The sequence below is a fragment of the Monopterus albus genome, unplaced genomic scaffold, assembly GCF_001952655.1.
Source record: "Monopterus albus unplaced genomic scaffold, M_albus_1.0 scaffold73.1, whole genome shotgun sequence".
NCBI classification, from domain to species: Eukaryota; Metazoa; Chordata; class Actinopteri; order Synbranchiformes; family Synbranchidae; genus Monopterus; species Monopterus albus.
In genome coordinates, this window is record NW_018127953.1 from 1,449,961 (window position 1) to 1,466,077 (window position 16,117).

Sequence of the window (16,117 nt, forward strand, 5' to 3'; positions counted from 1 at the left end):
GTGGAAGAAATTCATTTAATTTTTAGATGCAGGATGTTTTTGAGTGAGAGTATGTGTGTGTGTGTGTACATGTGTGTGTAGGGCACGCTCACACCCTCTTGTTTATACAGATTTAAAGGCCTGAATCTGTTTTTGAGTGACATTTGCTTTCAATCTGTTCTCACCAGATGCACCTCAGGCCTGTAGCAGCAAAAAGGAAAAAAAAAAAAAGATCAATGCACAAGAGATGAGGAGGAAAGAAACAAAACGGAAAGAGGCAGAGAGGCAGATGGGAAGAGACAGAAAAAGAGCTATATCATGTATATTATGCTCTGGCCAGTGAATTTAAGTGTGTCCGTTTGCGTTGGAACAGAGCGGGCGTTATCATAATCGCTTCCTGCCAACTTGACAGGACCTTAAAGTGATCCTGTCATTTTATTTATACCCAGACCACTATGTGATTTACTCCAAAACACACACCCATGCACACACGCATACACAAACATTCCCCATCGCTAACTTCCCTAGCGAGCCCAGTTGAGTAGGTCGGATGACATCTTTTGATCAGAGCTGTCCAAAGAGATCAGAGCAGACTGGCAGGTAATAGATACCCAGAAACTAACCAGACTGCACTGTGAAGAGTTTGTGAATGTGTGTATTTCTGTCTGTGTGCATGTGCACTTGTGTGTGGGAATGAAGAACATAGACTTTTATGCTCTCTATTTTAGCAAATCTCACTGAAAACACAAAAGCACTGACATTACCGAATAATTGTTGCTGGCTTACAGCTCCTTCACAATGTTTGTGTGTAACTAAAATGTGTTATGTATGTATGTGCACCCTCACCCTTTTTGTAAGCCAGATTTGTTGTGTGGGAGACAGGAGAAAACCTGTGACAAACACAGGAAAAGAAAAAGAAAAACAAAGGAACAAGTTAGTGAACATGGAACAAAGAGCAAGCCTATGTGTGTGAGGCAGACTGAAGATGATGGCAGGAAAAGGACAGACAGATCAAGTGAAAGAGGCAGGGAAGGGGCAGAGAAGGGGCAGAGAATTGGCGTAAGACAGAAGAAAAGCACTGGGTGAGTGGGAAATAAGGACAGAGGGAGTTCAGAGAGGAGAAACAAATGGGATGTGGTGGAATTGATGGATATTTCTCAGCACTGCTTGGCTAACTCTGCACACCCGCGTTTTTTTTTTTCTGCACACACAAACACACGCACACACATCCCCTGGGACTAGTACTCATGACCCTAGGTTGCCCTGTGGGCTTTGAGACTGTGACTGCTTCAAGTGCAAGCTATCTGAATAACAAAGGACAGGCAGAGGATTCATTACTGACAGTCACCCACTGATAATATTTGTGTAGCGTAAGCAAGATATTGTTGCCTATGAATGCCTGTTCACACACACATCATTTTTCTATATATTTTAAATAAATATCGCAGTGTATTTATTTAGGTTCACTCTGGTTAAATGGCCTTGTATTGTAGGTTATAGGGAGAAAGGCACCAAAACCCTCCAGGTGTCGGAGACACAAACACATCACAGCAGAAAGTCCTCTGCTAATACTTGAACATTAATTATGGTTATTATGAACATAATTTTGTATAGTGTTTATTTGGGCCAGTACTCACAATACGAAGTACTCAAGTACTGGGTTTCTGTGCAACTAAATGCTGTTGAAACTCAAGACCAGCACTTTTCATAATGAATGGAGATTGGCATGATGAAGTCATTGTAAATGTCTAGTTTATATGCTCCTGTTCTTCTGTTATAAATCTTCTGGCCACTAACTTGAATTTGTCCACAAATGGTCTCTGTAGATCTACTTTCAGAGATATTGGTAATAATTCTAATTGTGTGAAATTTGCATCTTTGATTACTATTAATATTGTGTATTATTTATTTGTAATTTTGACCAGGAAATTTACAATTCCTGCCCATGATTATCTCCTCATTTCTGCATGTGCATAATTTGCAGCCTGCTGTTTCGAGTTCTGAAAGCAACACAAGTATTAAATTTGTGACTAGCATATTGCTATTGTATGTCAAAGGTTGACATTGAAAACACCTCTAAACTCCTGCACACACACATACTGTACTAGTTCCCACCCGTAAAAGTGAGTGATTAGTTTTTAAGTTGACACTGCCTAGTGGACAAAGAAATTTGTACAAAAAATGATCTACTGTGCTAAATAAATACTGCATATGTGCACACAAACACACACATCAGTGAGTGTGTCAGTAGCTCTGTAGCCCGTTCATAGAGTACACTCTTGTACTGGCACTGTACCAGCAGCTGTAAATACCCTGTCAGCAGTTCACCAGCTGAATGGCATGGGGAGATGATTAGCCAGGCTAACACTGTTCACATGCACACACATACACACAAGCATTTATGGACATATACAAGTGTGCCTAAACAGCATCTGTGTTTGTGAACAGTCACAGTATTTCAGTGTGTTGCGACGCTGTTGAGGCCACAGACAGAAACATTAACTGTTGCCACTCCAAATCTAATCTCGCCTCTCTCATCCTCAATCCCTCTCTCTCACCAACACCAATACCACTATGTGCTATATATGCTAATATTATCTCAGCTTTTTTGAAAGGCATTTTGCATATTTTGAACTATCCTGCTGTTCATTACTACTTATCAGCATGGCGCTAGTTCCACATAAGAAGAATTCATATACAGTACATACTCGACAGATACATGTCTGAAATAAAGAATGTAGGCCTACATATAAAATACATTTTAGAGGGATACCACAAACAAACAACATATGGATGTTGTTTGTTTGCAGCTAGGCTACATGTACATCTTGGGAGATTATTGCCAATTTAAACAGTGAATACCAAAAACCCCCAAAACAAAGGTGAAATCTCTACTGTATATGATAAAAACATTTTAAAGCATATGTCATATGTCTTGAGTAATATTATACAAACATTAAAATGTATAAGAAATTTTTAAAAACTACAGGAACTGAAATAACACTTGATTACAATATGCACATTATAGATTCCTGTAGTGAATTTTGGATGATGTGTTTCTAGAACTATAATATGCCACTAGAGAAGCAATTAGTGCTTCATATTCCAACGATACTGTAGATTAAGTCACAAGTCTGCTAAGTCATCTTGCTGGTTGAAGGTACAGCTACAGTACATTCATCAAGCATAAGGATGATCAAACACCTCTTGGGATCAATGCCACGCCTCGCCAGTCCCACAGTGCTCACTGTAGACAGCCATGCCCCTTTAACCACTCCTCTTGCGCTCACACACACATCCACACACACAGGAGCCAACCTACCAATTTGTCTGTGCATGTCAAATCACAATAATTAAGCATTATTGATCTCAGATTCAATTAACTTCATTAACGTGGGTTGCACTAGTGATTGGGAAGGGATGGAAATAAGGAAGAGAGGGAGTTCGGGGTGGAGATTATAGAATCTCATCAAGTGGGAAATGGCAGGGAGCGGGTGCATGTAACACACAAATGTGTACAAACACTCACACACACAGTATGGTACATATGAGACAACTCAGATGGGAATTTCTTTTACCTCAGGCCTACAGATGTTTTCAGCTTTGTCTAACAACAGTGTTGCCCTACATGAGAGTGATGCGGACAGTCTGTCTCTATGTCTCTCTTTCAGACACACACAAATAACACACTGAAACTGCATGGTATAAGCAGAAGTGTAAACAAACAGCACTGACCTGCCTGTGTGTCTGATTGGGTTGTTAAGTTGTTATATAAACATGATGAATAATTTTTTAACATCATAACATCTGCAGAGTGCGTATGCATTTCCTTACTTTATGCACAGACAGGAATGCAGACATAGTTTAGAATCATTCCTTCATAATCTTTTGAAGTATTTTTGATGATGATAAATCCAAATTTCCATCTACTTCCATTTTACTGTTAATTAGTAGAATTATTTGCTATTATAGCAGGGATTTGCTCAGATGTCAAGAATAATTTCCAAGCCCTTCTGCCACTCAAAGAAACAACTGTCGTGTTTGCCTGCTTGCCTAGGTTTCAAAATTGGCAGTCTCTCCCAAATCGTTCTCTTGAAAATGAGATCAAACCACGTCTTCCACCCTGCTGACAGTTCATCTGGAGCTCTCTCTACCTCCCTCTCTCACTTGCTCTTTCTACTAATTAAAGAGCACCTGCATACCTGATGTGTTTGGCCCAGGTTTCTTCCACTCCAGTGGTTTTGTGTGAGTGTGTGCATGTGTGTCTTCAAATTTATCTTAGGATCCGGGGTCATAGTGTTGTGAACCTTGCAGCCTGGACCTAAGTCAGTGGCTTTGGGGATTGTCTGTCTGTGTGTGTGTGTGTGTGTGCCCCCAGTCTTGACTTCTTTCCAAAACCTGCCTTTCTCCTTCCACCTCCTTCCTCCACCTCCTCTTCCTCCGCCTCCTCACCCTATTCCTCCTATCAGCCTCTTCTCCTTCTAACACATTTATTCATATCTTATCTCTTTGCATCAGCTACAACCGAAATAACAATAATAATAAAAGTGCAGTGTGACTCTCTCCCCCATCTTATGCTCCTCGAAGATAAACAGAATAAAACTTTTTTTGGGCCAAGTTTTTATCATACCCAGCCAATTTGGGGACAATTGTAATTTTGATTTAAATAAGTAAATGTTAGTGATTAGTGATTAAATAAGCACAAATACAATTATACATTGGTGTGGGGTTGATTTTAAGTATATTTATTGATAGAGTAACAAATAAAGTACCAGCTAAAACAAAGTGAGTACACTGCACATACTATAAGATTTTGTGAAAACTAATTATCAAGCTAGCAGAGAGGTCAGATAAAAAGCTAGAACTAATGGACAGATTGTTGAAAGATCCATCTTCTGTCACCCCAAGTAGTGGCAGTGTGAATATAAACTTAAATGAAAAAATGCCTGTATTACTGTCTTATGTGGAAAAAAATGTTTAATATGATCAATTTGACATAATAAATCATGTTAAAATCATTTACTTGGAACACATTTAGAAAACTGTGATGACAGAGGGCTATTTGAGCAGGGCAATAGGTGCTGGGGGACCACTAGTATACTTTACAAAACACAAGATCTCCTATGCAAATGCCAGCAAGCTTTTGGTTTATGGTGACATGCTGACAAACTTAGACAAGTTACATTTTCACATACACACACACACAAAATGATATATATTTAAATGTTGATATATTACATATATTTATATTACATTATATAGACTATTGAAACTATAATCAACACTTGTGTATTTTTTGATGTCAGAAAGCAATGCAGGCAGCTGAAACTAAAGTGTCATTGCAGCCCATTCAGTGGGGGCCATTGTATAAATATACTGTAACAATGCCACTAGTAAATGTCAAAATGTTTCCATATTTCGGCATTCACTGCCTCAGACAAGTCTAGAAATTAGTCATGTGCATCATGGTCCATGTAGGTGGATTCAGCCTACACACCAAGGTTTCATTCAGAACATGCTGGTCTTGATGACAAACACCATTTTCTCCCTGATCCTCTTTATGTGTCTCTATACATATCACACACTTGCAGGTATACAAATACACGCTGTGTTCTTATCACACAAAGGCAGCTAATTTGAAGCAGAGAGTGTATGTTGTGTTTTAAAGGAGATTTCACACTGATGTTTGGCCTTGATGAGAGTACAGGGTTGCTGCGTTCGGCTGTTTCCTCAGCCAGAGCATTGTTCTCTTAAACAGCTGTCGTTTTGGCTGATTCAGAACAGATGGCATGTACATGTGGGTCTGCTTGGCTGCACGTATGTGCGGGCGGGTGAATGTGTCTCTGACACAGAGTGGGGGAGAGAGAAACAGGAAGAGAGAGAGAAGCAAAATTGGGTGTTGGGTGGTGGGGGGGGGGGGTGTATTGTGTGCACATGTTTTATATCCATAAATGTTACAACATGTAGCTGAAATGGATCATCAAGGTCTTAAGATAGCTTTCCTTCAATAAAATAAAAGAAATAGCAGTGTGAGTAGAGGCCAGGTTAAATTGCACACAGAAACATTTATTATCAGATAACATGTTTGAAGTGTTTCAAATAGATGCGTTTTGTTACACTCAATGCTGGAGCAGACTGCTTGCTCCACAGAGAAGCTCCTGAGATTGCCTGAAGGCAAATAGTTGTTAGCAGTTACAGTACAACTGGTGTGTGTGTGGGTGTGTGTGTGTGTGTGTGTGTGTGTGTGTGTGTGTGTGTGATGGGCTCTGGGATATCTGTGCCTCTGTGCATCTGTTTATCCCACGGTGGTGTCGTATCATTGCCGATGGCAACCAGTGGCCTGACAATGACAGACTCCTCTATGTGTTGCTGTTGTTGCAGTACTGGCACATACACAAATACACACATATGCACACACAACAACTTACAGTCTTCAGTGAGAGATGGGAGTTGGCAAAAGCTGAAGTGTGTTGTATTGTATGGCTGGCAGGTTGTAGTGGTATTACTTGTGGAAGTCTTATTTTCCTGTAATTTTGAGCCTTTATTTTCATTAGCACGATTTAGGTTTTGTTTAAAACCTGGTTAACCTTGCACTTAATTTCTGCTGTTCATTAGGAATTTCACAGAGCATTGTTATCATAGATGTGGTGCTTCTGTGACACTCACACACAAACACACACCTGATTGGCTCACTTGGTGTTTACATACCAGGTTAGATGAGTGATGGCCTGTTACAGGAAGGAATGCAAGGCACAAGGCCACTGACATTCACACACAGGCTCAACATCTTTGCCAGTGTAGTTGCTAAAACAAGGAAGAGGTTTATGTATGCATACACCCTGTGTACTTCAGTTTTTTTCTGAAATCAAGCTTTAAAGTATGAGCATGCAGCATTTCTCATCTGATGTTGTTTTATCCTTTGATAGACTTATTAAGAATAATACAATGGAAATCATAGAGAAAAGATGTATCAAGACAAATCAGTCTCATCTCTTTGTATATCTGTGAACATTTTCTTTTGTTAAACTAGAGGGATTTGAATATAAATTGAAAGCTTCAAGCCCAGCCTCCAAAGCTAAACTGTAAATAATAACTCTAAACTTTTTCTAATCTTTGGTAATTGAAGCAAATGGGTTTTGTAGGGAGAGATTTGTCGCAGGCAAACGTACATACATTCATTTTTATTTACGAGGAGGCGAGGGCTGAGCAGTGTAATGAGTGAAAATGCATGCTTAATTTAAATGGCGAGTGTGTCTGTTAGGGAATGCATTAGAGTCTGCAGAAGAAGCGTAAGACATATTAATTGACAGACAGGAACCGCTGTCTCCAAGGTTGATACAAGTAATTTATTACTTCAGAAACGAATGCCACCGCCAGAATGTGCTTCATTAATTTCAAATTTAGTTTTAATTTCAAGCTGTTGCCCCTTGAGAAGAATAAGGTGGCAAGTTCTGTTTGAAGAGCCGTTTTCCCCAAAAAAAAATCTTTCCCTCCTCCATCTCTCGTCTCTGATTTTCTGCAATACAGAACAAAGACCTGGGGGTGAAGAGAGAAAGGGAGGAGGTGGGGATTTGATTCCAATTTGAAAACAATGTCACTGTAAAAAGGGGAAGTTAGAACAGAATTACTCCAACAGGAAATACTTTGTCTGTGAATATCACTGGAGGACTACTTTCTGTTTCCTCTGGAGAAAGTGTGAATGCAAGCATCTTGTATTTCTATCAGTTACCTGCTTGATGAACAAACAGGAATAAAGAGTTGAGAATCTCCATTAAATACTCAGTGTGATCCTAACAAATTTCTCTTTCTCTTTTTTTTATGCCTGAGCAGCATATGTCCCTGAAGATGAGAAGGAAGCAGCCCTGTTGGATGAGGACCTCGATGGAGACGACTCAGCTCAGGAAGGGGAGGAACCTGCTGCCAAGTTCCTGTGTCAGGACAAGGACTTTCTTCTCAAGGACAGACCAGGATCCACTGGCTTCCATGATTCCCCCAATGCCGCTGACTTTTCTGGTCAGGAGCTGGACAGTGAGTCTCACCTGAGTGAATGCAGTGACAGAATGTCTGATTTTGAGAGCTCCTCACTTAAAAACGAGGATGATGTCCTCCTCTCTAAAGACACCTCAACTACACTGTCTTCCTCCTCTACCATGATGGCTGCTGCCCATGCCATTGCCCCAATAAGTGCAGATGAGGCCATGTTAACCACAACAGGGTCTGTGGCTGACAGCCTGGAGAAAATGAAGGCCATTTACACCTCCTTCCTGACCAACTCGTATTGGTCTACACTGAATCTGAACCTGAGCCAGCCCCCTGCAGAAAAACCCCCTCGCAGTCACAGCAGCAGCAGCAGTAGTAGCAGCAGCAGTAGCTGTGGAAGCGGAGGCTATGATTGGCACCAGACAGCTATGGCTAAAACCCTCCAGCAGGCTTCACAGAACCACCACAACAGACTGGGCCTGGTTCAACATCCCACAGTGGCTGTATCCACAGCATCTGCAGAACCCAACCTCTTTAGTACCGTCCAGCTGTACCGACAGAGCTCGAAGCTCTATGGCTCTATTTTCACTGGTGCCAGCAAATTCCGCTGTAAGGACTGTAGTGCGGCCTATGACACATTAGTGGAGCTCACTGTGCACATGAATGAGACAGGCCATTACCGTGATGATAACCATGAAACAGATGGTGACGGTGCTAAACGGTGGTCTAAACCCAGAAAGCGTTCCTTGCTAGAGATGGAGGGGAAAGAGGATGCACAGAAAGTTCTGAAATGCATGTACTGTGGGCACTCCTTTGAATCCCTTCAGGACCTAAGTGTCCACATGATCAAGACAAAACACTACCAGAAAGTGCCTCTGAAAGAGCCTGTCACACCAGTGGCAGCTAAGATTATCTCCACGGCTCGAAAAAGAGCCCCCATTGACCTAGACATCCCTAGTTCACCTGACTCCAATGGAGGCACCACACCTAAGCCCACCTCCTTCAGCGATTCTAATGACATACTGCAGAAGGTTACAAACCCTTACATCACACCTAACAACCGTTATGGACACCAAAATGGTGCCAGCTATGCCTGGCAGTTTGAATCCAGGAAGTCACAGATCCTCAAATGCATGGAGTGTGGCAGCTCTCATGATACACTCCAAGAGCTAACTGCTCACATGATGGTGACAGGACATTTTATTAAAGTCACCAACTCTGCTATTAAGAAAGGCAAGCCCATTATAGAATCATCCACCCCAGCCCCAATGTCCAATTCAACAGCTGAAGAAAAGGTCCAGTCTGTTCCCCTGGCTGCCACAACCTTCTCCCCTCCACCAGCCCCAGTGCCTCCTCCAACCAGCATCTCCCCCACTGCTATGGCTGTGGAGATAAAAAAGGAGGAGAAGGAGGAGGAATGCACTAAAGAGACCATCATCAGTAGTGGAAACAAACTCAACAAAGAGAAGAGGGCAGGGGGTGAAGAGGAGGCTGAGGAGAAATTTGATATTTCTTCAAAATACACTTATTTGACTGAAGAGGATCTGGATGAAAGTCCAAAAGGAGGTATTGATATCCTCAAGTCCTTGGAGAACACAGTGACCTCAGCCATCAACAAAGCCCAAAATGGAGCTCCAAGCTGGGGTGGATACCCCAGCATTCATGCTGCCTACCAGCTCCCAAATATAATGAAGCTTTCTCTAGGCAACTCTGGGAAGAGCTCACCCCTTAAATACATGTTCCCTGGAGGGGAGATCCTCTCTCCCACTGGTAAGAGCCAGCTTCTGATCTCCCCTCCCAGCCGCCAGACATCTCCACTGCCAAAAAACAATTTCCATGCTATGGAGGAGCTGGTGAAGAAAGTAACAGAAAAAGTGGCCAAGGTTGAGGAGAAAATGAGAGAGCCCACTGGTGCTGTGAGGGGATCGCCTATGAGATGTACCACGCCTTCACCCTGCAACAGTGAGGCAGGGGACTTGACCCAAGGAGAGTCCCCCAAAGACAATGGAGCAGGAGGTTGTAACACCCCTGAGAATACAACTGGAGTAGAAAAAGCAGTAGTGGATGGAAATGGATTCAATCACAGAGATTCAAATGGAGATATTTCCATAAAGGAGTCTGTGGAGAATGGAGTCAAATCATCTGCTGTGACACCCCCCCTGCCTGCCTCACTGTGTGGCAGTACAGCTATCATTACTGACCATCCACCTCCAGAACAGCCATTTGTCAACCCTCTCAGTGCACTGCAGTCAGTAATGAACGTCCACCTGGGGAAGGCTGCTAAGCCTGCCCTGCCATCCCTTGACCCCATGAGCATGCTGTTCAAGATGAGCAACAGTCTGGCAGAGAAGGCAGCTGTGGCTGCTTCAACCCCACCAGCACAAACCAAAAAGCCCAGTAATGACCACCTAGACCGTTACTTTTACCAGCAGCATCTAAATAATGACCAACCAATAGATCTTACCAAAGGCAAAAATTCTGACAAAAACAGCAATAACGGTTCTTTGGGTTCAACAGCTCTCTCCTCCACCACTTCCACCCCATCCTCAGTTTCTCCCCCCTCCACTGTCACTATGACCAAAGCCTCGGCTGCAGTGGCTTCCTTTATGTCCACCTCCCCTTTGAGAGAAAATGCCCTTTCAGACATCTCTGACATGCTGAGGAACCTGACAGAAAGTCAGGCTGTCTCCAAGTCCTCCACACCTACCAGCCAGTCGGAGCGTTCTGACATTGAAGGTGTCACACAGGAGGAGACAGAAGATGCTTCACCAGCCCAGAAACGTAAAGGCCGCCAGTCAAACTGGAACCCTCAACACCTCCTCATCCTGCAAGCCCAGTTTGCTTCCAGTCTTAGACAAACAAGCGATGGTAAATACATGATGTCAGACCTGAGCCCACAAGAGAGAATGCACATCTCCCGTTTCACTGGCCTCTCAATGACTACAATATCCCATTGGCTGGCTAATGTCAAGTACCAGCTGAGGAGAACTGGTGGCACCAAGTTCTTGAAGAACTTGGATTCGGGTCACCCAGTGTTTTTCTGCAGTGACTGCGCCTCTCAGATCCGCTCACCATCCACCTACGTCAGCCACTTGGAATCCCATTTGGGCTTCCGTCTGCGAGACCTGGCCAAACTTTCAGGGGAACAGCTTCTCAGTCAGATATCGCAGCAACACCATCAACAACGCCACACCAAAGGACTATCTGAAAAACTGCTCTCTAATTTTCACTCATCCAGCCACCCTTTACCCTCCTCTCTACCCACATCCCTACCCTCTGCCTTACCCCTCTCCCTGTCCTCACCCTTAACCACCTCTCTGCCCTCAGCTGAATCCCCATCACCCTCCCTTGATGACGATGATAGTGGGGCCATGTACCAGTGCAAGCTTTGCAACCGGACTTTTGCAAGCAAGCATGCAGTCAAGCTTCATCTGAGCAAGACTCATGGGAAGTCCCCTGAGGACCACCTCATGTATGTGTGTGAGCTTGAAAAACAGTAGCATTGGCTGGGGACATTGCTGCACTCTTTCATAATGGCTCACTCTTGCTTGTTTTGTCTCTCTGTCACAGACATTTATTTCAAGAAAAGAAAGGATTATTAATGTGATGGAACTGCACAAAGAGGCCATAAAACTACTGCTGTGAGTTTTGGCACATGGTTTTAAATTTTGTTTTGAGGAAGTTTTTGTTTTTGATGGTTTTGTTTTGTTGCATTTTGTTTTTCTGTGCAAGACATACTCTGACCCAAGACATTCAATTGTGGTGATCTCCTTTGACAGGAATAGTAACTACAGGAACTGACTGTTTTCAAAATGTGTTGATGGGGGCTGTTGTCACTGAGAAGATACAGAATATGAAGGTTTAAAAAAATTTCTAAAATGATGTGTATTTTGAAATGTGTGTAAATGGAATTCTGTTCCTTTATATTTCAGCATCACTGGGGCGTGACAACCTGCATGCATAAATAAAACTGTTTAGTTAAACATTTTATAACTAAATCTGGTGCACTTTCCATGTTTTTTGTTTCTTTTTTCTCTTCTGCTTCCACTATCTTCCTTTTTTCCTTTTCTTTTTTATCTATAACATAGTTCTGCTGTAGCCAGCATTTAAAATTTAACCCTCTGAGTACGTCAAAGCACTTCTATATCTAAGGTCCAAACACTATTGACTAAAGATTAGAGAATTACTGAAGCTGTTGTGACTATAAGATGGACAATGGGTGCATTGTACTGCATCTGCAATGCATATTTCCCAGACATACAATAGATTAAGTGTTTATATAAGGAGATTCTGTATTCAGTGCAAGGTGTTCATCTTGGGCTTAATATCTGTCTGGAAGATGCACACAGAACTTGACACAAGTATTGTAGCTATATGGTAAAAAAAAAAGAAATCAAAAAAAAAATAAAAAGAAAAAAGAAAAGTCTTTTACTTTGGTCGATCAGGGACCAGGGTAATTCAGGTCTGTGTAAACTTTGTATATAATAAAAACATATTAACTAATTTCTGTCTAAATTATGCATCATTTCTATATTTTTTAATTTAAAAGGGTTATGACTATCTGCTGGTGCACACTATATGAAGACAAATAAAATTGTTTTGCACAATAGTTTTATAAATGTGTTATTTAATCAAACAATACAAAAAGGGAGGTAAAAAAAAATTACAGCAAATGACAGAAATTTTTATTCCCAACTCGTGCTCAAAGGGTTAAAGACACTTTTTACCAGACACTGCTCGTGTGCCACTGTATGAACACTAAAAAGATATTAAAGGTTGTACAAAAAAGATGTTGCTTTATGAAAATATTTCACTTGTAAACTGTTATTTATAAGCACTCTTGGTTGTTTCATATCGTTGAATGCCTGTTTGATTAGTCATATTTTATTTTATTATATTTTTTTGTTCTGTCTAATTACTCTGTCATGATTGGAGACTGCAGCTTTATCTTTTTGGGATATGAAAGGTAACCATGGTTACACTAACCTCTTGAGTGACAAGTTCTGCTACATTTTTGACAGTTAATTTGCTAAAGTAACTGACAGCTGCCAGTGTAGAGAAATAATAAAAAAAATCCTTATGTGTAAAATATTGGCATGTAAACAGCACAGACACTGTTATGCATTCTGTGCTTAGTCTTTTTCATTTCATTCTTTCATTTTCTGTTGTTGTTGTTCTTGACAATGAACCCCCATTATATGACTTCATACAGTATAAACTTGTTTTCTACTGCAGCATTAAAAAAAGGAAACTGTTTTTTGCAATAATGTGAGTGTGTGTGTATGGGTGTGTAGCTGTGTGTGTGCATCATGTGTGTCATGGCTATCAATTATGTGTGTGCTGTGCAGTCTCTAATGAGCACATTAGACTGGGAGTGTGTCAACGTCTGTCTGTGACGAGCTACAGACTAGTTTACAGTGAGTGGCAGCAGCTGGCCGTGTGGGAGACAAACGCACACGCGCGCGCGCGCGCGCGCTCACACACACACACACACACACATATATTCAGACATGCAAACAGATGCCATCTTTGCTGGGCTTTCCAGTAGCCTTTTCTGTTTTTTAAGACTAAGGCAGTCACATACAGTATGTACAGTAAGACCCAGCCTGCAGTATAACACCTTAAAAACAGTATACACTCAAATGACAATCTTTAATCTTTTGTTTTATCTTTAAAACAAAAGCTGTCATTTATAGGGTTAAAAAAAACTCCTTGAACTTGCTTTCAAAATCCTGCTCCTGAATGTGTGCAAAAGTCATGGAAACATCCATCCATCCATTTTCCTCCGCTTATCCGGGACCGGGTCGCGTCATGGAAACAGTGTTCTGAAAATCAAAACATACTGTACATACATACTTGTACAGACTTCTGTTAGTCACACAGTAATAAGATATTCCAGTTCATCATTCTCACTTTGCAATCAAAACAACCAGACAGCAACTGAGCTCCATACTCCCCTTCTTTCTCTTTCAACAGGGCATATGGAAATATAAATGCATATAGACACAAACACAATGTTTCTCCAGCTCTATAATTACCTTTGACGTCCATTTTGTGACTACTCTCCAAGAGGTAAGGAACCTGACAGACATACTTTTTTAGGTTTCATGGGAGATGACAACATTGCAAGATGAGCAAGTCCTTTCAAGTGTTTATTTTTTAATACTTTTTCCTGTTCCGAAGCTGCGATTAAATGGAAATTATATCCGTTGATGTTATGTGCTGCACAATACCATCATATAGATAAAGCAGAAAGAATGAAGAGTTAAAGTCTAGAGGAACAGAATGAGTGTATTCAGTACAGGTAAGTGAATGAGCATATGAAGAACTAGCACATACTGAATATCATAGGCACATGCAAATCTAGTCATACAAACATATACAGAGCAAACAAAAAGAGTAAAATTAGGCAGTGGTGTGTGTTCCAAAAATTCATTTTTTTACTCATTCTGCCAATTAATATACCATACTGAAAAAAAAACACATCCATGCACAGGCAAGCACACACAACTACACACAACACAAATATCTCTGAATTTTACAGACCAGTATACCATATTCTCTTATTTTCTTCACATATACACACATAAATGCACACACACACATGCACCTCTCAACAGCCAGGTAGAAGGACTTCATCCACAGTGACAAGGTGCCACTGTGTGTGAAAATGTCAGCCTTCAACAGTTCAGCCTGAAGTCTGGCACCATATTTAAGGCTCTCATTAGCCTCAAAGAAAATATGCATAAAACTGAAGTGTAAGAAAGCCATTTTCTCTCTCCTTGCCTTCACATCCAGGGAACAGAGGCAGGGGCTTATTAAGGTTCAAAACTAGCATGCAGGAGTCAACAGTGCACACACACACAGAGGAAAGCATTCACATTCATAGACTTAATATGTATGTCACTGTAATCATAATGAGCACTAAACCTTATTAGTTACAGCTAGTGAAGTAAAATGACGAGCCAATGCTGACCTCCAGATACTGAGAATCCTAAGACACCATCATTTGTCGTTTTATTCTTAAAGCAACCAGTACTCATAAACCTTCAGTTCATCTAAGTATAATACAAAAGCACTAATTATTTTTGTACTATTTATGTGGATCACAATGATTTACAACACAATTCCTACAAGAGGGAAATTTTGTTTTCAGTACAGATTTTTAACTATATTTTTATGTTATATTATATAATTTGAAGGCTATGGTCACACAAGTGTACTCTAATAATACAGGTTCCAGAGTTCCATTTGAAATGGCATTAAATGAAACAAAAACACTTATTGTTTCCACCACTGGTCAACACATCTTAGCCCAGCTGAGCATTTACTGTACAGTATATGTTCCAAATACCAAACTAAGGAATATCTTTTAGTAGAATGATGTTCATTTTAGTTTTTCACAATGGGAGACACTATGACAAGGATTTACTGCAGGCCTTTTGAATTAGACTGGCTTAGTTTTAGCAGGTGTACCTAATAAGCTGCCACCTGAGTGTAATTGTCAAATAAATGCTATATTTCCTTCTGAAATATACTGAAGGAGTATAAAATGAAATAAGCTGAATACAGTATACTCAAGTACAAGTATTTTACATAGGTAGTTACCAGTACTTTTTACCACTAGTATAGATCTTAACCCAACAGAAAACCTACTGCATTTCAGACAACACTCTCCACCATCATCATCATTAGTATTGTAGTCAAGAGCACCTAAACTCAGACCAAGTCAAGACCAAGACCAGCTAAACTGAATTTGATAGTTTGATAGTACTGGCTCACGTGTGTTTCAGTGATGCTACTGACTCTGTGTAGGAGTGAAGTTAATGAATACTTTTTGCAATAAAATTCCCCAAAATTAAAAAGCTGTTTATTTGTTTTCCCCCAAATTAAGTGTTGTAGTATAACCAACAACATACCTTTGTTGTGTGAAGTGACTGTGGTTACTCTACATTTTAAGAGTGAAGTTATTGAAATAAATATTCCCCAAAATTAGGCAAAAAATTAAGTCCATCCATCCATCCATTTTCCTCCGCTTATCCGGGACCGGGTCACGGGGGCAGCAGTTTAAGCAAAGATGCGTGTCCTGGGTCTTCCCCAGGGCCTCCTCCCGGTGGGACATGCCCGGAACACCTCCTTAGGAAGGCGCCCAGGAGGC

General features: G+C 41.0%; 1 protein-coding gene across 1 annotated transcript in view; it reads left to right on the top strand.

Annotated features, from left to right (window-relative positions):
• Positions 1–13,186, top strand: part of tshz3b (teashirt zinc finger homeobox 3b) — a 41,154-nt gene extending 27,968 nt beyond the window's left edge. Inside the window, exon 3 of the mRNA XM_020605896.1 lies at positions 7,810–13,186. Within this exon, the coding sequence (XP_020461552.1) occupies positions 7,810–11,459 (3,650 nt within the window). The 3' untranslated portion in view covers positions 11,460–13,186. The remainder of the gene's footprint in view (positions 1–7,809) is intronic.
• Positions 13,187–16,117: the final 2,931 nt, after the last annotated feature.